The sequence below is a fragment of the Palaemon carinicauda genome, chromosome 32 (assembly GCF_036898095.1).
Source record: "Palaemon carinicauda isolate YSFRI2023 chromosome 32, ASM3689809v2, whole genome shotgun sequence".
Classification (NCBI taxonomy): Eukaryota; Metazoa; Arthropoda; class Malacostraca; order Decapoda; family Palaemonidae; genus Palaemon; species Palaemon carinicauda.
Window position 1 is genome coordinate 15,573,594 of NC_090756.1, and position 26,168 is coordinate 15,599,761.

The window sequence follows — 26,168 nt, forward strand, 5'->3', positions numbered from 1 at the left end:
TCGCGGGCCAGAGGGAAGCAACTAACGTCAACCTTGTCCCTTCGTGAGAGGCGAACTTCTGCAGTACCTTGTTGACAATCTTGAACGGTGGGAATGCGTAGAGATCCAGATGTGACCAATCTAGGAGGAAAGCATCTATATGTATTGCTGCTGGGTCCGCGACTGGAGAGCAATAGATTGGAAGCCTCTTGGTCAGCGAGGTTGCAAAGAGATCTATGGATGGTTTTACCCCAAGTGGCCCAAAGTCTCTTGCACACATCCTTGTGGAGGGTCCATTCGGTTGGAATTACTTGCCCTTTCCGACTGAGACAATCTGCTATGACGTTCAAGTCGCCTTGGATGAACCTCGTTACTAGGGAGATGTCTTGACCTTTTGACCAGATGAGCAGGTCCCTTGCGATCTCGTACAACGTCAGTGAGTGGGTACCTCCTTGTTTGGAGATGTACGCCAAGGCCGTGGTGATGTCCGAGTTAACTTCCACCACTTTGCCTCGAAGGAGAGACTTGAAGCTTTTCAAGGCCAGATGTACTGCCAACAGCTCCTTGCAGTTGATATGCATGCTCCTCTGACTCGAGTTCCACAGTCCTGAGCATTCCCGACCGTCTAGTGTCGCGCCCCAGCCCACGTCCGATGCGTCCGAGAAGAGAACGTGGTTGGGAGTCTGAACAGCCAGGGGAAGACCCTCTCTTAGGTTGATATTGTCTTTCCACCAAGTCAGACAAGACTTTATCTTTTCGGAAACCGGGATCAAGACCGCTTCTAGCGTCTTGTCCTTTTTCCAGTGAAAAGCTAGATGGTATTGAAGAGGACGGAGGTGTAGTCTTCCTAGTGACACAAATTGTTCCACGGATGACAGCGTCCCTACCAGACTCATCCACAGCCTGACTGAGCAGCGTTCCTTCTTGGATGGATAGCAGGGCTTGATCTATTCTGGGGGCTGATCGTCTTGTTGTTCAGCAACGTCCTCATCAGAGGGTTCCTCATCCGAAAACTGATGAGGAAACGGCAACGGAGTGGGCAACGTTTGGCTCGCTGAGTCCGGTCGCACTGGTGCATGCGTGACGGAGCCTGACGCAACATCATGGAACTGCTGCACAGTCTGTGAACTGTCAACAACCATGGGTGCGCGAGGAAGCACAGCGTCAACCCGAGACTGTCTAGACCGTCTGGGTTGTGCAGTCAACACCCTACCGGGTTGCTGAGGTTGACGCACTGCGTCAAAACAAGTCACCTCTGCTGGTTGTTGAACGTCCTGAACGTCAACAACCACCTCCGAGCGTCGCTTAACGTCAACGTGCGGCTGGCAACCCACACTGGGTCGCATCGGTGGAGGAACCACCTCAACTGGCAGACGCGAGTAGGTTACCTCAGCGTCAACAGGGCGCACAACCGACCGGTTGGAAGGTTGTTGGCCAGAAGGTTCGGTAGCAACCTTCTCCGCATTAAAGTCCTCTATCAAGGACGCAAGCTTGGACTGCATGTCTTGCAGCAAAGCCCATTTAGGGTCTACGGGAGCAGGTGCGGCAACAGACGGGGTTAGCGACTGAGGCGGTACCGCTTACCATCCCTGAAAGCCTTGTTATGCATGACATAATTGTACAGCAAAACTTCAAAGGCTCGAAAACAGCTGTGAAGTTGACCTGTAAAAAACTTGGAGCGTCTCCTGGCCAGGCGCCAGGGAGAGTCTACGAGAATTGAGAAGTCTATCTGGGCAGAGGCATGAACTCCCAAGCCGAGAACTTCTCTCGTGTCATATCAGACTCTCGCTCTATAAACCAGTTTAAAAGAAGGGAAAGCAAAGGCTGTATCCCCCAAACTCCTCCTGGTGAAAAACCAGTCACCTAGCCAACGTAAAGCTCTCTAGGAGAGCGAGAGAGCACTAGCTTAAAAACAACGGCTTCGAAGTAGCTAGGCCTAGTGTAAGCTCTGACGTTTAGGCGAACGAGGAGCAGCAGTTACAAAAAGATCCGGACAAAGATCCTTAAAAAAATCATCATGATTTAATTAAAGTCCATAGGGGGGTAAGCAGCTTTAGGCTCCTCTCCATCTGACAGAGTCCTCAAGGGAATATCAGTAGGAGGGGGAACAGCAACTTCCTCATCTACAGGAACCTTGTCCGATAAAAGCTGAGTCTCAAGCAAGGGAGAGACCTACCGTGGTGGCAATGCTTTACAAGCAGAGTCCACACTCACTGGTGCATTAGTAGCGGACCAGAACGCAACGTCATGTAACTGCTTGACAGTCTGTGAACTGTCAACAACTGAACTGTCAACCACAACAGGTGCGTGAGGACGCACAGCGTCCACTCGAGACTGCTTTGACTGCCTAGACTGAGCAGTCAAAACAACTCTAGAATGCGGAGGTTGACGCACAGCGTCAAAACAAGTCAACTCCGATTGTTAGTGAACGTCTTGAACGTCAACAGGAGCATCAGCAAGTGGCCTAACGTCCAAATGCGGCTGAAAAACCACACGAGACCGCATCGAGTGTGGTTCTAAACAACCTGACTGACGTGACTAAGCTACGCCAACGTCAACAGTAAGCACAAAGGAACGTTAGGTTGGCTGAAAGCCAGGATATCGATGAGATAAACGGCTAGACTCAACGGACTAAACGGCAGAATAGTCTTCCAAAAGGGAGGCAAGCATATACTGCATGTCTTGCCATACAACCGATTAAGGATCAACGGAAATGGTTGTGGTAAGAGACGAGGGTAACGTCTGTGACCGCAACACTTTGCCAACAAAAAAAGACTCTCGGAGTCTGTGTTACGCTTTTGTTAGGCGGCGAGCAGTTATCCGATGACTGCATAGAGTCAGAGCTGTCCTAATGGTTGTAACCAGGACGCTGGACCTGTCCTGAAAGGACTGACTTTCGCTTAAGGGCTTCGAAACCTTGTGACAGGTTTCTTATGCGAAAAGCCTTCGGATGACGAGGAGAAACAACGTCTCTCTCGTCTTATGGTAGGGGAGATCTTGGTAAGATACACCCGATACCATAGAGGGAAAACGTCTGTTCGTTGATCAAGGCCTCTCGAACCCATAAGTCGTTTGACATTACTTCTCCCCTGGGCTTGGGAGCATGCAAGAGGTCCCGGACTAGGTGAACGACAGGCACGAACAGACGAACCCTCGGACGCAACACTGTAACACTTTGCGCATATCACTTTATCACTTCGATTTTCTGTTTTGCACTTATTTCACTGAAATCGAAACTTTTACTGATTTCTACCTGAAACACGCAATTCTACCCTTCATTAAAAGGTAGTAATTGCGAAATCAGTCGTATAATACAAGCTCATTAATACCAGCAAAAAACAGAAAACATATTTTAAGATAAAAAAATTAGTGGCTGGGAAAGAGACTAAACACTAGTTCATATAAACTACGTTTTCAATCTCTCACCGCACATAGCCTGGGGACGAGAATAAAAAACTAAAAACGTTTTATCCTTCCTCCCCGTACAGCGACTAGGGACGAGAGTAACTCGAGAACAACGTTACCCGCTTGAACGGAACGTTTTCTCTCCTCTCTCTCCCTCCGTCTCTATCTCTCTCTCTCTTTCTCTCTTGATTTCGCACCTAAGAGAAGAGCCCAATTATATTTCATCAAAAAAACATGTTATTTGACTAAAGGAAAAAACTGAAAGGTTTTTCAAATAAAAAGTTCCTTTAAAATAGAATTTAAAACATTTAAGCTAAGAAAGAATGAACAAAACGTCAGAATCGATTTACTCTTCTGCAAAGTGAAACCGTGATACACTCTCTCTCTATCGTAACGATAGAGCGCATGTTGAACGTCCTGAACGTCAACAACTGCGTAGCATAAAAAAACTAAACGTTAGTTCATCTTTGAAAACAGTACGAAGACTATCAAAGAAATTCTTTCATAAAATATTACATTTAAAAAGTTTTAAATCCTTAGCTCTTTAAAAGCTAATTACGATATAAAGGGCTCAACGTTGATTAACTTCGGTTTCCAAGTTAGGACCGCCTACTCTCAGGAAAGGTCGCATATAAACAAAACATTAAAATTTATTTTTATATGTTTATAATAAATGGAAAGTTAATCGAAGAGGCCTAATAAAGGCGGAGAGATATAAAATATATAGAGGAAAATCTATAACGTGATAAGATAATTACTAAAAGCCTAAACACACTTCCGTCTAAGGGAAGGGTCGGCCATTTAAAAGTGAAAGAAAGTCCATACTCTCTTTGTCACCATAATTAAATCTATCCAAAACGAGTTCAAGATTTAAGATGAAGATAAAACACCTGCATAGCGAAAGCTCAAAACTAGAATATAGTACTTCACCAAATAGATGTGAAAAACTCCAGTTTAGCAACAGCGAGTAAAGTACGTCTTGTCGACACCTCGACAGAGAGAAAATTGAGTCTTTGTTTACATTGAGAGCTGGGTATCTGGTCGACAGATGGCGCTGTTGGGTACACCCGCAACCTGTGTAGCGATCGCTGGCGAGTTTTTCCGTAGAGTTGTCTGTCGAGCAACAGAGTTGCAGCTATATAATCACCGGCTAAGTTAAATATTGAAAAACTTACATTTAGATGAAGAAACTAAAATTAGTTTTCTTAGTGTCAATTAAATACAAAACGAAAAAATTATGCCGAGTCTACATCCATTTCAATCATAGCTAAAAATACGGCATCCGATTTCATCAGCAAACCACTATTTTTTGGGAATAATCATCTTATTCTAGAAAATTGCTACTCTTTAAATAGTTAATTGCACATTAAGAAAGCGTGTACTTTTGTTTTTAAATTTCGGGTGTGTTTTAAAAATCGAGTATTGTTGACTTCTTTTTGTTTTACTTTTGGCTGTGATTAGATCAGCTGACATCTAGCTGCCGCTCGAGAGTGTACGAATACACTAACAAAGTATCGTTTATACAATTTCTTAACTTATTCAAACCGTCTACAGTATACAGTTGATATTACATAAGCATCAATGTGTTATAACCTATCAAATTTTTTTGTTTATTACATTTAAACCCCCCTCTATCTCTCTCTCTCTCTCTCTCTCTCTCTCTCTCTCTCTCTCTCTCTCTCTACCTCTCTCTCTCTCTACCTCTCTCTCTCTCTCTCTGTGGGCTACTTTTCACTACCTCCCATTCCTTACCTCTCTCTATCTCTCTAACAAATGATATCTTTGTTGCTCCTCAAAGTTTCATTTATATTGAAAATCAATCATGATTCAATTTTCCTTACTTTCTCCAATCTCGCACCATCGGTCACATCGCGGTATTTTCGAAATTTCCGGAAAATCCGCGATATATGTATATACATGGGTTATGAAAAAAATCCGCGAAGTGATGAATCCGCGATGGTCGAACCGCGAAGTAGCGAGGGCTCACTGTATATCACATTTAGAATATTGGCACAAATAAAACAGTTTTGAAACCGTTTGGGGTCATGCTAATGACCTCTTCTGCTGCCTACACTTGAGAATAGACATAGACTCAGCACCCATTGGCGTCAAGAGGCTGTTGACGTCTTATACATGATGACTACATCTTTTTCCTGTCTCCACTTTAGTCGTTGCAGGATGTTGGGGAGACTACAGCCAGGAGACCGGTAGAAACTGCTCTCAATTCGAATAAGGGATCTATACCTAGAATCCCCTAGGCAAGATGGCACCTACCCCATGACACCCAAGGATCACGTCTTGATAGTCTGCCACGCCTGTTTTCAGTTAGAAGAGAGCCACGATAAAGGGCTAACGTCCTTCCATTGTGCCCGAGGGCTCCCAAGATAAGCCTTTTTTGACTTGTATTTTTCTTGGTGTAATGTAAAGTAACTTTTGTTTGGTCTCCCAGCTGTAGTCTTGCCCGATCGATGATGTGTATTTAATTGATGTAAGAGCACATGTTTAATAGTCATTTGAAAATCTATTAAGTATGAAGATTGTTTAACCACGCTAACCAGAACTAGTGACTTTGATAACGTAAATGAAGTGCTCAGAAATAATGTAATACAGTACAGTAACTCTTTGTTCAAATACATGTAAGTTTGAAAGATCAGATTCGCCTCTGTCTTATCCCATTTCCTGAATTATAACTTTTAAAAAATCATTTGTCTGAACATTGGGACAATATGGCTAATCTTGAGACTTTACACACATCTGCAAAATGCAAGTTACGGTTAGGCTGCGTATTAAATGTATATATTGTATAATATTGCAAATATAACTTACTGAATATGCAAAAAAAACACACAACCGGAATAGGACCTGTGCGCCTGAGACTAAACTATAGGTGGGGAGATTAGTGGTGGGTGGTCTAAAATTGTCTTAGGCTTGTTAACAGCTACATTTTTCTCATACTATCTAGAGATATGGTCAGAAAAGATGCTCTAAATTTTCTGCATTTAATGTGTTTTTTTTTTCTAGAGGTAAGAGTTTGTGCTAACATTACTAAAATAAGGGCATCTCGAAGTGGCCTTATCCACTATTAGGTCCTGTTTCAATGTATAATCTCAGACTTTAATGAAGTACACATGTACTGTAAGTTATAATACCTATACATTCAATATACAGCCTCACCTTCACTTTACATTGATAAACTTGAGGAAAAAATGCACCATTAATTGATAGTTTATGCTTGAGGGGGAATATATTCAACATAGGCTTCTTGTTTTACATATGTCAATGGCATTGCTACAATTGTTTTGAGGACTTTAGTTAGCCTTACTAGATTGTCAGATCCCAAATTCCCCTAAGAAGGATTGAAATACAACATAATCGTGAGCTTAAATGGAATTAGAAGAACCGTGAGTATCTTTTTTTTCAATGCTAAATTTTGTTTTATTCATAGTGTGGCATATATTTGTATCATGCCTGATAAAAAACACCCATCATCGTTTGAAAAGAACACTGGAGAAACATTTCCATCGGGCAACACTGACTTGAGTAAGCAAGTAGCGGATGACATGCGCGTAATATATCAGTGTCACCTGTTGCCGATGTTCCCTATTGAAGCGGGCAAATGCTCGCAGAAATTCAAGCAACGTTCCTGTCGTCCCTGTACTGCTGGGAAGAGGAGTATTTTTTCCTGCGGTTTGCGTGACTATACTCAATTTTTTTTAATGAGGCACATTTACACCGACTCTCAGTGGTGCCCTTTTAGCTCGAAAAAAAGTTTCCTGCTACCTGATTGGTTAGAATTAACTTGTCCAACCAATCAGCGAGCAGGAAACGTTTCCGAGCTAAACGGGCACCCCTGCGAGTCGGTGCAAATCTGCCTCGCTAAAAAAAATTGACTATAGGTCTAGTTAGTTTTCAGCTAACTTGGTAACAATGTGTGACTAACTTGCAGTGAGATGTTTTTTCAGTTTTCTGTTCAGCAACAACTATCTGTATTATTTCAGAACCCATGCAACAAAGTCATCCCCAAATTATTGCTTTATTACAAAATATCAACAAAATACAAGAAAATATAAAAATACTGCATCAACAAGTAATACATTGTAGCGGCGTCTGCTTGGATACCATTAGTTGGCATTTTTGCATGTAGATGTGTTGGTGAGTCATCAGCTGACCATCAAAAAAAATAAGAAGTATCTAGTTGCCTTCATTAATTAAAGAAAGTGCATTCAAAATAAGTTTATTTATTACATATGCATGATGATTGTAGGCTTATATTTTATGTCTGGTGCGTGTGTTTGTATGTCATTACTGAGGTGTTTGAGAGTTGTCAAACTGCCCTATACAACTTTACCTTAGTGTTAAGATAACACTAAGGGGAAAAAAAGTGAGTCTTATGACATGGAAAATACGGTACTTCATAAATACATCCCAAATACCGGTCCTTTTCAGTGTGGAAAATATATGAAAGGATATTAGATAACATAAACCACTTGTGGCTCTAATATTCCTAGCTTTTGGATACAGCACTTTAGTATGGCTTTAGCATTGCTACGTATTGGCATATTTTTTTTTAATTCTAAGCAATTGAGAATTGTTTGGGAATTTTTCAGTATTATTGAATTTTCTACTAATAGATTGCAAAGCATAACTGTTGATAGTCATAGTGATCACAAGAATAAAATCCCTGGTGTTCCTCATGGTAGTGTTCTTGGACTTTTACTTTCGACTTCGTTTGGACTTGAAAGACAAACTATTTGTCTATGCACTGATATTACTTTCATGTCATCAATCTTATCTACTGAATGTTGACCTGTGGCTGCTTACTCTCATTATTATTATCATTAGTTAAAAATGCATGATACAAGTACTGCACTACTTTTTACATGACATGCAAGGACTAATATCTATGATGGATCTCACCTTATCCAAGGCTGTATTGGGAAAGACTTGATGCAAAAACACGAGAAGCTTTGGCACTTTGGTCTGCAGAAGCCCCTTCAAATCGGCAAGCAGTTTATCGTTGAGAATCAGACAAGTTCTGCTCCATGAAAAGTCTCGCCGGATGACGTCGTGCGAGTTATTAATGGAGGTTTTTAATTTCATCTTGAAAAAATCATCCTGTAAAATAAAATTAAATTTGATTGATTCCAGCAAGAAAATACTATGCTAGTCAGTGGCTCCACCTGAAATTCACAAACTGGTTTTAACATAAACGTACATAAATATCATCTCAACTAAATCATCTTGAAATGGTGAATTCTATTCAGTGACTGGTTGACAATAATCATTGTGAAAAGTGTTGGCAATACATAAGCTGGTTAAAGTAAACTTTTATAGAGTATAATTATCATTATTAATATACTACTATCATTAGATCATTCAGCAATACCAGTGAGGAAAATTTAAAGGATTTGATCAACTTGTGATTTTCAAAAGTAGTGGCACCACAGTATATTGATTCACATTTTCTTCCAACTGCTTTGAAATTAGTCTACAATTTTCTAGGAAAATCACAGATTTCTAAAGTAATTTGTATTTTTTCTGATTATGCAAACCTGAGTCATATAATAGAAGTTCACGGGCTACTTTTCTCTTGGTAAGGGTAGAGGACACTTTAGTTATGGTAAGCACCTCTTCTAGGAGAAAGACACTCCAAAATCAAACCAGTGTTCTCTAGGCTTGGGTAGTGTTATAGCCTCTGTACCATGGTCTTCCACTGTTTTGGGTTAGAGTTCTCTTGCTTGAGGGTACACTCGGGCACATTAACAAAACAAGAGGAAGAGAAATTAGATAGAATAAAGTTTTTATTGTTTATACTGGATGGGAAATATTTATTCTAATGTCATTACTGTTTTTAAAATATTTTCATCGTTGGGGCCCCTGAGCTTATAGGATCTTGCTTTTCCAAAACAATAATAATGACAACTTTACGAACCTGAAATGGCCACTAAGAATTTAATTAATTTACATTCAATGATTTTAAGGAACTTATAACAGGCAAGTGGAGCGTAAACTAAACTCTCACTTTTGAACTTAGGCCTGGGACTTCTGGGGTTGTTGAGATGGGAAGTATATCTTGAACTCTGGTTTGTATAATTAGGAAACAATCATAAATTTCTTAATCAATTAGCGTTTTCCTTAACCATACAAACAAGAGACCTTAATTAGAAGAAGGTCTTAAGCACAGCTAGGACGGCAGTTTAAACTTTTAACAAAGTGGTAGGATTAGTTGGAGGGTGGCGGGTAGGGCACGCCCACCAGGTAGCGTAAGATTCACCGAGGCAGGTAGTGGAACTTGTGATTTGCTCCTATACATAATACAAACCTTCAACCTTTACTAGGAAACTCAATCAAAGGATGGGAGAAAAGTCCTTATAACCAAATTGGCTGATTTACTGACCTGGGATTTATCAATGTACTGTAATTTAGTCCTGCACAGGAGCAAAAGCAATGACTCCTATCAACCTCCCGACTATCTGACCACGGAGATTTCGCACGTGTTAGGCTAGGTCCCTACCAGAAAACTGGTAGGCAGTCATGGAAGAAGGGTAGTGCCTCTGAAAATTATAGGAGCACCAGGTAAGTCAGATGTCACCCGGAGTGTGGCAACCTGACCACGGAGACTTCGCACGTGTTAGGCTAGGTCCCTCCCAGAGAACTGGTAGGCAGTCATGGAAGAAGAGTAGGGCCTCCGAAAGTTATAGGAGCACCAGGTAAGTCGGATGTCACCCGGACTGTGGCAACTCAAGAACCATTAATGTAACTTGAAACCTATATTGTCGACAGATCGATACCAGTAAGCCAAGTAAGCATGGGGAGAGGCTAAGGTATCAAGAGGATCTGGTGTGTTGGAAGTTGAAAGGTGACCAGAATGCTACCGATTTCCATGGAATGGGAAAGTAGCTTATTGGGAGGTGAACAGATCCTTTAGCGGCGATACCAAAAGAGTAAAAAGCCTTTCTGCTACTCAGGAAAGTGTAAGGAGTTACTGAAGCATATTTGACATAACATTTCTCTAGTTGGAATGAATCTTGCGTACAACTATCACCCCATCAACTGGCTAAGTTCTGGGACTGGGGAGCAGTATAACGGGAGCCTGAAGTTCAAGGACGTTGTCAACAGATCCACAGTCCGAGAACCCCACAATGTCAGGACTTTGTTGGCTACTAGATGATCCAAAGACCATTCAGAATCCACTATCTGAGTTAGTCTGCTCAAGTTGTTGGTGAGCATATTCTTTTTGCCGGGAATGAAGTGAGCTAAGAGGGAGACAGAGTGGATTTCTGCCTATCTCAGTATCTCTGCTGCAAAAAAGTACCTCCTTGCTTGTTGATGTAAGCCACTACTAGGGTGCTGTCACTCATAACCACCATTGAGTGACCAACCAGGAACTGATAGAACTGTTGAAGGGCCAGGAAGACAGCCTTCATCTCGAAGAGGTCGTGTGGTGCAGCACGTGGGGCCCCCACCACTCTTTTGATGCGTCTGAAAAGAGCATCAAGTCTGGGGGGAGGACGAGTAGATCGACCCCATCAGCAGATCTTGTCTGCCACCCACCACTCAAGGTCCCTCTGTTCCTCCGGTCCCATGGGTATCAGAACATCTGGGGAATCGAAGGCCTGATTCCAGTTGGAATTTAGCCGACACTGGAGGGATCTTATCCTGAGGTGGCCATGGGGAACAAGACGGGCCAGAGATGATAGGTGCCCGAGTAGAAATAGCCACCTCTGGGCTGGGAGTTCCTCTCGTTTGAAAAAAGGTCTTGCGACCTACACTGTCGTCTTATGGGAGGGATTTGGGCAGGTTGGTGTTTATAATCATTCCTAGATATACCAGTCTTTGAGTGGGAAGCAGGGATGACTTCTTGAGGTTTACCATAATCCCCAGATCTTGGCAAAGCCCCAGAAACTTGTCTCGTGTCAAGAAGGGTTGTCAGTGAGTCTGCTAGGATCAGCCAGTCATCCAGATAACATAGGATAAGGATGCCGAACCTGTGAGCCCAAGATGACACAAGGGAAAGATCGAAGCACAGCACCTTGAACTGGTATTTCTTGTTGTCCAGACTAAATCTCAAGATACTTCCTTAAAGATGGATGGATTGGGATCTGGAAGTATATATTCTTCAGGTCTAGTATGCACATGAAGTCCTGTGGTCTTACCGTTTGTCTGAATGTGTCTGCGTCTCCATGCTGAACGAGGTTTGCTTGACAAACTTGTTATGAGCTGAGGTAGATGACTGTTCTCCAGCCTCCAGACGTCTTTTTTTCAAAAAAGACATCGACTGAAGAAGCATGGCAAGTCATCGAGGACTTCTTGGAAAGTGTCCTTCTCCTACATGGGATGGACTTCCAGCTCTTCTGCTGATCCCATCGCAAAGGAGTTTTTTGACATTGGAATCTTGCGATACCCTGCACAAATCACAGAGATTGTCCAGGGTTCGGCATTGAGCTGCATCCACCTATTCCGGAAACGATGTAGGCATTCACCAACTGGTGGACAAGCAGGGTTATTGCCTATCCTAGTGTTTGTGGCCACAGTCGCCACCTCTAGGTGGTTTCCCTCCATGGGAGGACTTGGAGCCTTTCCTGTCCTTGGCAGGAAACGGCTTCTTAGACACCTTGTCTTTTGCTACTATCTTGTTCGTCAAGGATTTTGGTTAACTGGTTAACGTAGGAGCTGGTAGTTTGTAGGGTTGAGATGTCGGAGCCCTATGGAGGAGGGAGTCTTGGTGGGACTTCCTCCATCTCTCCGGAGCCTGCTTGACGTCGCTTTGCTCTAACGAGGAACCCTCCAGAGAGGAATTCAGGAGCCTTGCAATCCTGACATTTGGGACTTGGGCATGAAACCTCTCGGCTATCGAGTCCCTGCACTTTACCACAACAGGGTCTCAACAGATCCCAACCAAAGATACAGCCACGAAGTAGCATGGATGGCATACTTTGCTACATTCTCTTACTTAAGGATCTCTGTGGCCGATAAAAATTCTTGACGACCGGAAAACCTCTCTAGAAAGACCCCCTTTATCAGTTCCTTTCTATGAGGAAGAGCCGGGCGGTGCTCATCAAGGACCTCAAAGTACAGTATCTCCTCTGCTGGACACCCAGATGCGGGATGTGCTTGGAGGATGAGCCCGAATGGAGAGATGCAGAGTACTTTGACAGCTGTGCAGCAACCATACGCCGGGCACTCCTCAGACCCTGAGACCAAGGCAAAGCTGCACTGGATTTCGGGGGCTTCCGAGTGCCAAAGACACTATCTATGACAGTGTCTTCTGCCAACCCACTGAGGGTCCTCATACAAGCCTGAACTTGTTAAAAGGCATGCTCTGACTCCCTCTGTTTACCTTCCGAAGAAAGACTGGAAGTTTGATCTTCCTCATCTACTGCCGAGGCCTCGTCTCGGGGTGGGTCATGGTCAGTATTGGAGCCGCTAGATGACGGTTTGACCCCTCAGCTGGTCTAGGACTCCTCAAAGACGATTTCAGCAGTGTCTTGTAATCTTTAGGCTCCCTCCTACGAGGGGAAAAAGGTATCCAGTACCGAAGGTTTTGATGGTGGAACCCTCTGATGGCCACCCGTAGAAGGAAGGGTGGAAACCTCAACAGGTTCCGAGGTCATAACGCTGCTGTTTCATGGGACTTCCGCTATAGGGGATGGCTGGAAAGAGTCTGGCATACTCTTCCCTGCGGGTGCCTCTTGACTGAGGTGACGAGTAAGCAAGAGGGCGAGGGGAAGAGGAACCAGCGATGTTAGTCCTCTTCTTAGACATCCTGACTGGGGTCAGCTTGACCATAGATGATGAAATGTTGTCAGAGACTCCTCTTTTCCTCTTCAGGGGAGACAGAAAATGTGAATCTTCACCTTGGATCCACAGATAAGGAAGACTTTTCCAGAGGAATCCTGGGAGTTTCCGCAGGTTGCAAAGATGGAATACCCGACGCGACAGCCTGGAAAATTGCTTACCTCTAGCTACGTGCTTCAATGTATGCTGATGGTCTGAGTCATGAGGATCTGAGGTAGGGTGCTCACACGTATTTACTTGGCGAGAAGGGTCTTGCTGTTCGACGGGATATCTCTTGGCTGAGCTAGCCAATGACTGGCAAACAACGCATGGACGATGTCTATTCTCTTCTGCTGGTATGCGATGGGAAGGCCGGTGGGCGACCGAAGGTTGCTGACGCGTTGGCGAGCGCTGAAGAGTTGGTGCAGGGCCAACTGCTGAAACACGACGAGACGGTTAACTATGGTTTGACGATCGGCGAGTTAGTGATTGACTAGTCAGGGACTGACGCTCTGGCAAACGTAGCATTTGTGAGGAATGTGTTGGTGAACACTGCTTCGGTGATTGGCGAGGTTGACGAGCACGTGATCGGTGACAGGAAGATCAGTGAGCAAGCGATTGATGTGTCGGTAATCAGCGAGCGGGAGATCGGAGGGTCAGAGATTTGCGATTCAGAGACCTCGGCGAGTTGGAGAAAAGCAAGCAGGAGACGATCGGCAACCAGGAGGTTCACGAGGAGATTGACGAGCAGTAGAACGTTGAGCAGGAGGTCGGCCAGCAAGTGATCAGTGGGTCGGTGTGCTGCCGAACGATGACCTAGGGAAGGGATGTGCCCTTTAGAAGGGCACACATCCGCATAAGATCGTGAATGAATCCTCGACAGGGAGTCACGAACCGGGGTCACTGACGAGCAGGCAAGTCCGGAGAAACAGGCGTAGGTTGGGAACCAGAAGAACCATGACGAGAAAGATGGTGACATTCCCCCGCAGGAGCAGGAGGATCAGCAGGCCTCCAAAGACTAGTCTCTATATGTGGCCTCTCTTGCAAACAAGAGAGATGATAACTTGCAGGAGAGACATGCCTTGGACTTTGCTCCATCCCCGAAGAATGGTCAACAAGGGGGGAGCACAGTCCTCGGCAGCAACGCAAGAAGCAGAGGACACGGCAAGAACAGAGTCTAATGGCAGGGCAGCAGACTATTCTTCAGACACCACTACGCCGACCACGGTCAAAGGATTCACTTCCGACGCCAACAAACGCTGTAAACCAGTGTTGAAGCAGCTGCAGCCACATCTCCCTTGGAAGGCAGGCCGAGCAAACCCAGGAACGGCCAAACCTGGAGAAAGAAATCACAAATTTTTAAGTAATTTGTATTTTTCCTAACATACTTACCTAGAACTACCTTCTTAGGAGTTACTGGTAACTCTACCTAACTGACCAGCTTTTAGTATAGTTTACCCTCTTTCCGTTTTCTAAGGGATCAACCTCAGGCTGTGTAATATGTGCGCTGAGGCGACCCTGGGTCGGGAAGCGTGCTAGCTCAGGTCGTCGACTCGTCAGTAAGTTTCGTTGGAACAGGTACTACTCGACCCTGCAGGTTCTCGGGGAAGGATGGGTGGGTCATAACCCGAAGGTAGTTCTAGGTAAGTATGTTAGGAAAAATACAAATTACTTAAAAATTTGTAATTTGTTCCAACACGGTTACTTACCTAGAACTACCTTCTTAGGAGACTTAAACTTTAGGAGGTGGGAGTGTCCTGCAGGGACCAGAAGCCGACGGGGAGGCACGCGAGAGAGGGAACCTCTAAGGAGGTTTTGGTTCTACGACCACTAGAAAACTGCACGAAAAGTAGGGGAAACTCCGATACATGTTCTCTTGAAGGACATTCCTTCAAGTGACTAAGGTCTTTTCAACATCCTCCTGGGCAGTACGGCCCGTGGAAAGAAGGAAAGGAGGTGAGGGGGGGTAAGGTTAAGGAAGGAACTAGTGTCTCTTGGCATTAACCCCCCCCCCCCCCCCAGTTACCCTGGGGCCATGACCTTAGATCTCTTGAAGGGCCGAAATGACTGGGCCAATGGAAAACCTGTCCAAGGATTTCTCGAGCAATCTTTGAGATAGTGTTCCGTGAAGGTGGACTGTCTAGACCAGGTACCTGCCTTCAGGATCTTTCCCACAGCCATGTTTTTCTCGAAGGCCAGGGAGGTACTCAGACCTCTAATATCATGTGGCCTTGGTTTACCTGGGAGAGGAGTCCCAGAAGCCTCGTAGGCTCTCTTTATCACCTGTCGTAGCCAGAAAGAGATAGAGTTCTTCGAGACCGGTTTCTTCACCCGGCCTGTTAAGACGAATAAATTTCTGATCTGCGGGCGGAATTTTGCAGTCCTCTCTAGGTATTCTCTTACGGTTCTCACGGGACATAAGAGTAGATCCTTCGGGTTGTTGGAGCAAGGGATGGCTGGCACTGAAAAACCATCAAACCGAGGATCCCAACATGCCAGGTTCTGGGTCTTCGCCACAAAGCTACGGACGAACCTAAAGGTAACTTCTCTCCACCCTTTGGAGAGTGAGACCTCGTAAGAGAGGCCGTGTAACTCGCTAACTCTTTTCGCCGAGGCCCGGGCTAATATGAATGCTGTTTTAAGGGTGAGTTCTCTGTCTAGTACGTCCCTGAGAGGCTCGAAGGGTGGCTCTGACAGGACCTTGAGAACTCTGGCTAGGTCCCACTGCGGAACCCTTACTTCCTGGGGGGTACATGATTGTTCAAAGCTGCGGATGAGCATAGAGATGTGCCTTGAGGCTCCCAAGTCAATGCCCCTAAGGAGGAAGACTTGACCTAAGGCTGCTCGTACTCCTTTGATGGCCGGAATAGACGAACCCACGTCGTCTCTCAGGTACACCAGAAAGTCTGCAATGTCCTGGATCGACGCCCCTAAGGGCCTGATGTTCTTGGATGCACACCACTTCACGAAGACTGCCCACTTTGCTTGGTAAACTACTGCCGAGGAACGCTGTAGGTAACCCGACATCCTTGCCGCGGTTCTCGATGAGTATCCTTCTTTCTTCAGTAGCTTCTCGATAGCCTCCACGCGTGAAGGCGGAGGGATCGAGGGTTTTCGTGCCACCTGTGAAAGTGAGGTTGACGCAGGAGGTCTGATCTGTCTGGAAGCGGCCAAGGAGGACGAAGAGCTAATTCTTTTAGGTCTGCAAACCATTCTCTCTCCGACCACCAGGGCGCTACCAAAGTCATCGACAGGTTGGTCGTCGCTCTCACTCTGTTCAGCACTCGCCTGATCATCCCAAACGGAGGGAAGGCGTACACATCGAGGTCGTCCCAGGGATGTTGGAAGACGTCCTCGAACGCTGCCGACGGGTCTGGGACTGGAGAACAGAACACGGGGAGTTGGGCGTTGTGGCGAACAAGTCTAACACTGGGGAGCCCCACATTAGGATGACTGCCCGATCTACCTCCGGGTGTAGGGTGCACTCTGAGCCTATCACTTGACCTGCCCTGCTGAGGCCGTCGGCCAGCACGTTTCTCTTTCCTGGGATGAACCTTGCCGTCAGTTCTATCCCTTCTTCTGCCGTCCACTCTAACAGTTCCGTGGCTAGAGCGCATAGAACTCTTGACTTCAGGCCCCCCTGTTTCTTTACATACACCACTACTGTGGCGTTGTCGCACATCAACGCCAGTGTTTTCTCGTAGGAAGTGTACGAACTGTCGACACGCCCTCAGAACCACTATCATCTCCAGGATGTTTATATGGAGAGACGCCTCCTCGTTGGACCACTGCCCTTTTGTCAATTCCCCTAGCAGGTGTGCTCCCCAACCCTCCTTCGATGTGTCCGTGAACAACAGTACAGTATCTCCGGGGGATCGGGGGCGAAGGGCTTTCCCTTCTCTGTGTTCGACCTGATGTTCCACCAAAGCAGGGTCTCTCTCGTCTTCGGGAGGACTGGGACTATTTTGTGGGGCTCCTTGCCTTGGGTCCACGATTCCTTCAGATTCCACTGTACCGGTCGGAGCCTGAGTCTCCCTTCCGGTACTAATTTCTCCAGTGAAACCAGGTGGCCCAGTAACTTCTGCCAGTCCTTGGCCCTCCTGGGTTGGCTCGTCAGGAAGGGTTGAAGGATATGTTCCAGGTTGTCTATCCTCTCCCCTGAGGGGAAGGCTCTTACTAACTGGGTGTCCAGGACTATCCCCAAGTAAGTCATCCTGGTTCTGGGGACTAGCTGGGACTTTCCTAGGTTGACCGTGATCCCTAATTCCTTGCAGAGGTCAAGCAGCATCACGCCTTGCTCCTTCAGTTGCTCCCTTGAGGCAGAAAGAAGCAACCAGTCGTCCAGGTACCTGATCAGTCGTAAGCCTTTCTCATGCGCCCATGCCGAGACTGTGGTGAAAACCCTCGTGAACACCTGCGGGGCCGTCGATAGGCCGCAGCAAAGGGTTTTGAACTGCAGGACACTGGACTCCCCCTTGATTCTGAGGAACTTCCTGCTGAAGGGGTGCACGGGGATTTGAAAAAAAGGCACACTTGAGGTCGAGGGACATGAGGAAATCCCCCTCCCTCAAGGCTGCTAGCACTGTCTTGGGGGTGTCGATTTTGAAGTCCGTCTTTGAGACGAACTTGTTGAACCTTACGGTAGGAGGAGATGTCGTCAGTCGAGCACTCCCCTCCTTCCACCAGGTCGTCCGTCACCAGTTCCTCCGTACGGGGGTACTCCGTGACGGTGGGAAAGGCAACCCTGGACGAGTCTGCCCGTGGTATGGGCTGCCCCGTGGGGACGAAGGTATCCGTCATGGGAGTACCTTGTTCCACGGGGGACTCCGTGGATGGGGGATCCATGCGGACTGACGGGCGCCCTTGGTGCTTTAGGAAGGCCTCCAAGGTGCCCGTGGTCGACGCTAAGCCTTCCTTCATAAGATACCCGTGGTATGGGCTGCCCCGTGGGGACGAAGGTATCCGTCATGGGAGTACCTTATTCCACGGGGGACTCCGTGGATGGGGGAATCCATGCGGACCGACGGGCGCCCTTGGTGCTTTAGGAAGGCCTCCAAGGTGCCCGTGGTCGACGCTAAGCCTTCCTTCATAAGACGTACGTCCTTCCTAAGGGAAGAAGCGGAGGCCACCGTTGGGTTAGTCACTACACGAGGGGCCTGGTTCGACCCCTCTTGCCGGGCGACTGGTCCGAAGGAGGAGGTAGGAGGATGAGACACAGAAGGCGAGGCTCTAGGGAGCCACCCGGAAGCAGCCGCGGCTGTGGTAACCTTAAACAGCTCGCTCTGGGGCACTGTGATGTTCACCCACTCCTTGGACTTGCTCCTCTTGGCTTTCTTCTTAGAGGAAACATCCAAGACTGCGGGGGGAAATCCTCGACATTTCTCAGGTGTAGGAGGCTGCAGAAACACTGGGGGGTAGCGTAGACGAGGGAGCCGGAGGGGACCGAGCGAGGCCTTTGTAGAGCCATTGCTCGACGTCTGCTTCTCCTCTAGCGGGAGACCTGAAGGGAGTCCTAGGGGGTACCCATTCGGCGGGGTCTGAAGACGACGAACTTCCTTTCTCGGCGTCTCCTTCAGCGGTTGAAGCACCTGATATACGCCATGATGCCGGGGAAGAATCCACACTTGGTTTCCCCCACATAGGATCTTCCGAGGAGACGGGACCTGCGGGCACCAGGACCTCGCCTCCTACCCACACTCCCGCACTACACTCAGGCCCCACACATGCCTGCCCCACACTGGACACTTCCCCCACAGGAATATCAGACTCTTGGGGAAGGGCAATGGGCCTCTTCCCTGCAACGGACTTACCTCGTCCCCTACTCTGGGTAGGGGAAGAAGGACGGGTACTACGGTCTGCCGAGACGTCTGGAGAAACCACAGGTGACGAGATACTGGAGTCCTTAGGCGACTTCTTAGCCGCCTTCTTCTTCTTAGTCCCGAAGAGCACCCACTGGATCTCACTCCAGTTAGCACACTCCGGGCACGTAGAGGCAGGGGAACACACTTTCCCCCTACACGTGAAGCACAAGGAGTGGGGATCAATCTCAGGTTTAGAAAGGAAAGCCCCGCAAGACTTCCCAGCCACAGGCCCAGGGCAACGACGAGGATGCTCCATAACGCAACGCTAATACACCAAGAGACACAAGGATGCAAAGGGAAAGTGAAAGGGAAACACGTGGGTAACACGCGGTAAGCACAAAGGATCGGGGGACACAAAGGGTCGCACAAGGTAAGAGAGAGTGCGGCGAGATGTTGATCACGTCGCGACCAGAAACTTACTGACGAGTCGACGATCTGAGCTAGCACGCTTCCCGACCCCGGGTCGCCTCAGGGCACATATCACACAGCTTGAGGTTGACCCCTTAGAAAACAGAAAGAGGGTAAACTATACAAAAAGCTGGTCGGTTAGGTAGAGTTACCAGTAACTCCTAAGAAGGTAGTTCTAGGTAAGTAACCGTGTTGGAACAAATAAGGATTCAGGGGGAGGGGGGGAGCCGGGGCGGTTTCACTCGGGGAAGCAACACCGTTTCTCGAGGACCGAGGATGTCCAAGAGTTAAATGGCTTGCACTACTAATCGACAGTTCCCCCGAGGAAACTGTTTGAGCAGGAGCTTCGGACGAAGATCGGGATGCAGAAGCAGCCTTAGGTTTCTTCTACTTCGAAGAAACCTTCGAAGGAGAAGAATCCTGCTTGGCCTTCTTTTTCCGACGTCCAAACCTTTCCCACCGGGAGGCAGACCACTCCCGGCATTTGAGAAACATTACTCTCATCACACCACAACTTCCTTCAAGCCGGACACATAAGGTGGGGATCGGTGTCCTCTGCAGACATAAAGGTACCACAGGAACGGCCCTTGGGACCATGGCAGGTACGCATGGTAGGCAGGAAGGCACAAACACACACACAAACTGAAAGAAAAAGTAAAAAAAGCAATGATTATTGGCGGTCCAAAAATAGGTGAGGAGGAAGAGCGGCAACAACTGTTCTCCGTCCGAGCCAAAAGCAAAGTGATATACAGTCACAGGGGTGTGAGTAAGAGGGGTAGCTAACTAACCCCCCTACCAACCTGCTAACTAGAAGAATGGGTAGTTAACCCTCGCTAAATTCTAATGGCTCATAAAATCAGCTTCGCCAAAAGTAATACCCGTATAAATAGCATAGGTTTGTGTTACAGTTACATAACAAAAGGATTTTGACGAAGGAAAAATCTATAAGAAAACCCAATCAATTTTCTTTGATTCTAGCCTTCTGGAAGCATAAATGTATAGAGACGGTCTGACCAAAGATCGGGTTGCGATCTTAACTTTTTAGAAGTGTACGATGCTTTCAACAACCCTGGAGCAATCACTGGTGTGGGAATCCATATGGACCAAGTCTACCATGACGAAGGAAGTTACAAAGGAGTGCTACCATCCAGCCAGATCTTTGTCGTGTAGGAGAGAATGCATTCCTTCCATCCCTTTCCTAACATGAATATTCATTATGTTATCAGCATAATCTGGTCCTTATCTATGCCTAGCCATGGGACTGGTTACCAAAGAAATATGATTCTCTGATCATGGCAAAAGGTAAACTGTTTGTTCTAGAGCATTGCTTCCTGGAGAGGGACAGAACGAGCCCATAGTTAAGAAAACAACCCCAGTAGAGACTCACAAACTAGTAGGTATCAGAAAGGTTTACGCGAAAGCTCAAGGTGAGAGGGAGTCTCGAGCTCTGGTTTTAATCTACAGTATAAACCAAAGCATAGAGAAGAGGAGAATATTGGACCGAAGAATGTGTATCTGGTCGAGCGTATCCTTCAGGTTAATGGAGCGTGAAAAGTCTTCCCTGCTAGTAAACTGTACAATACCTACCGTTTGTTTAATGGCTAATAGTATATTACTTGCCGTTTCTCTGATGGCTGATCATACTAGAATGGGAGGGTGGGTTATGAGTAATTAGTCAACTTTTCTACGAAGAGTTGACAATAAAAACCAGGAGAACCGTTAGAAAGACTTTGATCAAATTCCTCTACTTCATGTTCATTCAGGATTCGAAGGCCCACTGGCAACAGCTACAAAGTCAAAAAAGGTTCTTGCCTGCTTTGTTGGGGAATGCTAAGCTTTGGGTCTAGGCCAAAGTATAAAACTGCACTCAACGAAAGGTCTAACAAGAAGCTGCTCAAATGATTCTAAAAGTTTTTCTTCCTCCTCTTAGCAAACTCAGTCCACTGGAGCAGCAGCCAAAACCAACACTCATCACAAGGGGATGACTGGAAACAGTCATGGCCCAAGTAGATAAACAGAAAGCAGAAAAGGATAGATGGCTGGTTTCGTAACAAACCTGGCAGACTTTTCCCCAGGTTCACCTGGACACAGTCACATCTCAGAGCACTCAAGTAGTATATTTTATCAGAAAGAAAGAAAAAAAAAAAAAAAAAAAAAAAAAAAAAAAAAGTGATGATGCAGGCACAATTAAAATGTCAAAGTAGCAAACTACAGTGTTTCAAACAAATAATGTGATGATACAGGCAAGTACCTCAGATTACAGTAATTGACTCGCCAGCAAAATGTACCCTACTCAATGAAAGAGCAATGCAGAATCTTTTCAGTCATTTAGGACAGTTTGCTGAACTCTCAGAATGCCTCAATTGACATGGGGCAAATCAAAATTATGGCAAAAGAGGGCATACTGTACTAAGTATAAATATTATTAAAAAAAACACAAAATGGGCACAACATTAAGGGCTATTTCCTCCGAGGAAATTTCTTTTAATAGAAGTCTAAGTGGCTTTTTGGAAACATCCCTGCCTAGCGATCACCGGACAGGGGTTGAGTCCTGTCAAGCCCAATATTTTCTTGTGTCTGTATCCTCGCCATCCTTGCGAGCTAAGGATGGGGTGTTTGGGGGAGCCTATAGGTCTACCTGCTGGGTCATCAGGAGCCATTGCCTAGCCCTCCCTGATCCTAGCTTGGGTGGAGATGGGCTTGGGCACTGATCATATGTATGCATGGTCAGTCTCTAGGGAGCAATGTCCTGTTACCTAGGGCATTGTCACTGTCCCTTGCCTCTGCCATTCATGAGTGACCTTTAAACCTTAAACAATGCAAAGATATAGACAAAGGCTCTGGTATTGGTTTAATACATTGATCAATATAAATCTTCAAATTTTTAATATTTTCTTCTGAATATCATTCCATTGTTTTCACTCCTTTTATTAAGAAGCTCTTGTGAGTAGACTTATGCAATGCAATATCTATAACAATTAAAATCTTCCATGTATATCTTATTAACTTTAGTAGTTAATTAGGAAAGCCATGCCTTCTCCATCATAAGGCTCAATACTACATAGTACTCTAGAAGTTTTATTCCAGCTGTGACAGACTGTAGAATGATCTTCCTAGTCGGGGCAGTTGAATCAGTGGGACTTCAGAAGTTCAAACTTGCAGCAAATGTTTTTATGTTGAGCAGATTGAAATTAGTCTCTTCATAGTTTATATATAACAGATTTATCTTAACCCTTTAACCCCCAGGCTATTTGGAAATTTCCAACCCTTAACGCCCAGGGGGTTATTTTTTTCCCAGCACATTTTGCAGTATAATTTTTTTAAATTGCTCTAACAGCCTTAATTTTTGTCATAGAGAGGTCAGGTTGGTCTCATTCTCTTGGAAAATGCCTGAATTTTTTCAAAAAAAAATTATCAAAAATATGAAAAAATAAATTTTTATAGCATTTTTTTGCAAGGACGTACCGGTACGTCCATGGGGGTAAAGGGATGGCTTTTGTGAAACGTACCAGTACGTCCTTTGGTGGTAAAAGGGTTAATGTTGTTACTGAACTTAAAATACTTCATACAAATTATTCATCATTTCTCATGTATTTTATTTACTTTATTATTTCCTCTCCTCACTGTGATACAGTATTTTTCCCTGTTGAAATCCACGGACTTGTAGCATCTGCTTTTCCTAGGGTTGTAGCTTAGCTAGTAATAATAGAAATAAAAATGCATAAATTTTCTATGGCAAATGCACAAGTAACTGGTTTTATCCTCTATAATTTCACTGAAGTTGTGCCATGAATATAAAACATCCCTAATTGAATAACTGAGTTCGAGCTACAGGAAAATGGGGTTGGATGAGGACTACCTCCCTATCCTCACTTTGAACAGGTGCAAAGCTTAGCTCACACTTGCTTGGCTGGGAGCTGCTACTAGCTTGATACCCGCTATTCCATCTAGCAGCATACTGGGTTAAGAGACAGGCATTGGGGCTAGCAACGTCCTCACTAGTGGGTAAAAGGCGTGAGAAAGATATAAAACAATAAAATAAAAATACATACCACTATTATTATTATTATTACTAGCCAAGCTACAACCCTAGTTGGAAAAACAAGATGCTATAAGCCCAAGGGCTCCAATAGGGAAAAATAACCCAGTGAGGAAAGGAAATAAGGAAATAAATAAATGATGAGAACAAATTAACAATATATCATTCTAAAAACAGTAACAGCGTCAAAACAGATATGCCCTATATAAACTATTAACAACATCAAAAAGAGATATGTCATATATACACAATAAAAAGACTCATGTCAGCCTGGTCAACATAAAAACATTTGCTCCAAAATTAAAGACATTAAGAACGCATAATAGTTGAAATATGTTATTTTCATTAGTAAAATAAATCTTTGAATATACTTACCCGGTGATCATATAGCTGTCAGCTCTGCTGCCCGACAGAAAAACCTAAGGACAAAATACGCCAGCGATCGCTATACAGGTGGGGGTGTACATCAACTGCGCCATCTGTCGAGCAGGTACTCAAGTACTCCATGTCAACACAGAACCAATTTTCTCCTCGGCCCACTGGGTCTCTATTGGGGAGGAAGGGAGGGTCCTTTAATATATGATCACCGGGTAAGTATATTCAAAAATTTATTTTACTAATGAAAATAACATTTTTCAATATTAAACTTAGCCGGTGATCATATAGCTGATTCACACCCAGGGGGGTGGGTATAGACCAGCATTACATGTTGACATTATTATGAGCTAAGTATTTTGTATTTCATTTTAGCAGTTATTCAAAATAACAAACATAAAATAAATAAGTACCTGGTAAGGAAGTCGACTTGAACAATTACTCTGCCTTTTTAAGTACGTCTTCCTTACTGAGCCTCGCGATCCTCATAGAATGCTGAGCGACTCCTAGGAGCTGAAGTATGAAGGGTTGCAACCCATACTAAAGGACCTCATCAAAACCTCTAATCTAGGCGCTTCTCAAGAAATGACTTTGACCACCCGCCAAATCAAGTAGGATGCGAAAGGCTTCTTAGCCTTCCGGACAACCCAAAAACAATAATAAAACATTTCAAGAGAAAGATTAAAAAAGGTTATGGAATTAGGGAATTGTAGTGGTTGAGCCCTCACCCACTACTGCACTCGTTGCTACGAATGGTCCCAGAGTGTAGCAGTTCTCGTAAAGAGACTGGACATTCTTAAGATAAAAAGACGCGAACACTGATTTGCTTTTCCAAAAGGTTGCGTCGAAAATACTTTGCAGAGATCTATTTTGTTTAAAGGCCACGGAAAATGCGACAGCTCTAACTTCGTGTGTCCTTACCTTCAGCAAAGCTTGGTCTTCCTCATTCAGATGGGAATGAGCTTCTCGTATTAACAGTCTGATAAAATAGGATAAAGCATTCTTTGACATAGGCAAAGATGGATTCTTAACTGAACACCATAAAGCTTCAGACGGGCCTCGTAAAGGTTTTTAAATAGAACTTAAGAGCTCTTACAGGACATAAGACTCTTTCTAGTTCATTTCCAACCATACGATAAGTTTGGAATATCGAACGATATTGGTCAAGGCCGAGAAGGCAGCTCGTGTTTGGCTAGAAAACCAAGTTGTAGAACATGTAGCCGTTTCGGATGAGAATCCGATGTTCTTGCTGAAGGCATGAATCTCACTGACTCTTTTAGCTGTGGCTAAGCATATCAGGAAAAGAGTCTTAAAGGTGAGATCTTTCAGGGAGGCTGATTGTAGCGGTTCGAACCTGTCTGACATAAGGAATCTTAGTACCACGTCTAAATTCCAACCAGGTGTAACCAAACGACGCTCCTTCGTGGTCTCAAAAGACTTAAGGAGGTCCTGTAGATCTTTATTGTTGGAAAGATCTAAGCCTCTGTGACAGAAGACTGATGCCAACATGCTTCTGTAACCCTTGATAGTGGGAGCTGAAAGAGATCGTTCTTTCCTCAGATATAAGAGAAAGTCAGCTATTTGAGTTACAGAGGTACTGGTCGAGGATACGGATACTGACTTGCACCAGTTTCGGAAGATTTCCCACTTCGATTGGTAGACTCTAAGGGTGGATGTTCTCCTTGCTCTAGCAATCGCTCTGGTTGCCTCCTTCGAAAAGCCTCTAGCTCTCGAGAGTCTTTCGATAGTCTGAAGGCAGTCAGACGAAGAGCGTGGAGGCCTTGGTGTACCTTCTTTACGCGTGGCTGACGTAGAAGGTCCACCCTTAGGGGAAGTGTTCTGGGAACGTCTACTAGCCATCGAAGTACCTCGGTGAGCCATTCTCTCGCGGGCCAGAGGGAAGCAACTAGCGTCAACCTTGTCCCTTCGTGAGAGGCGAACTTCTGCAGTACCTTGTTGACAATCTTGAACGGAGGGAATGCATATAGATCTAGATGTGACCAATCTAGTAGAAAGGCATCTATATGAACTGCTGCTGGGTCCGGGATTGGTGAGCAAAATATTGGGAGCCTCTTGGTCATCGAGGTTGCGAAGAGATCTATGGTTGGCTGGCCCCAGGTGGCCCAAAGTCTCTTGCATACATCCTTGTGGAGGGTCCATTCTGTTGGAATTATTTGTCCCTTCCGACTGAGACAATCTGCCATGACATTCAAGTTGCCTTGGATGAACCTCGTTACTAGTGAAATGTCTAGACCTTTTGACCAGGTGAGGAGGTCCCTTGCGATCTCGTACCATATCAGAGAGTAGGTCCCTCCTTGCTTGGA

General features: G+C 45.4%; 1 protein-coding gene across 1 annotated transcript in view; it reads right to left on the reverse strand.

The window, feature by feature from the left end:
- Positions 1-26,168, reverse strand: part of LOC137625275 (uncharacterized) — a 149,726-nt gene that overhangs the window by 29,669 nt on the left and 93,889 nt on the right. The window contains exon 13 of the mRNA XM_068356075.1: positions 8,302-8,499. Coding sequence (XP_068212176.1) covers positions 8,302-8,499 — 198 coding nt within the window. The remainder of the gene's footprint in view (positions 1-8,301; positions 8,500-26,168) is intronic.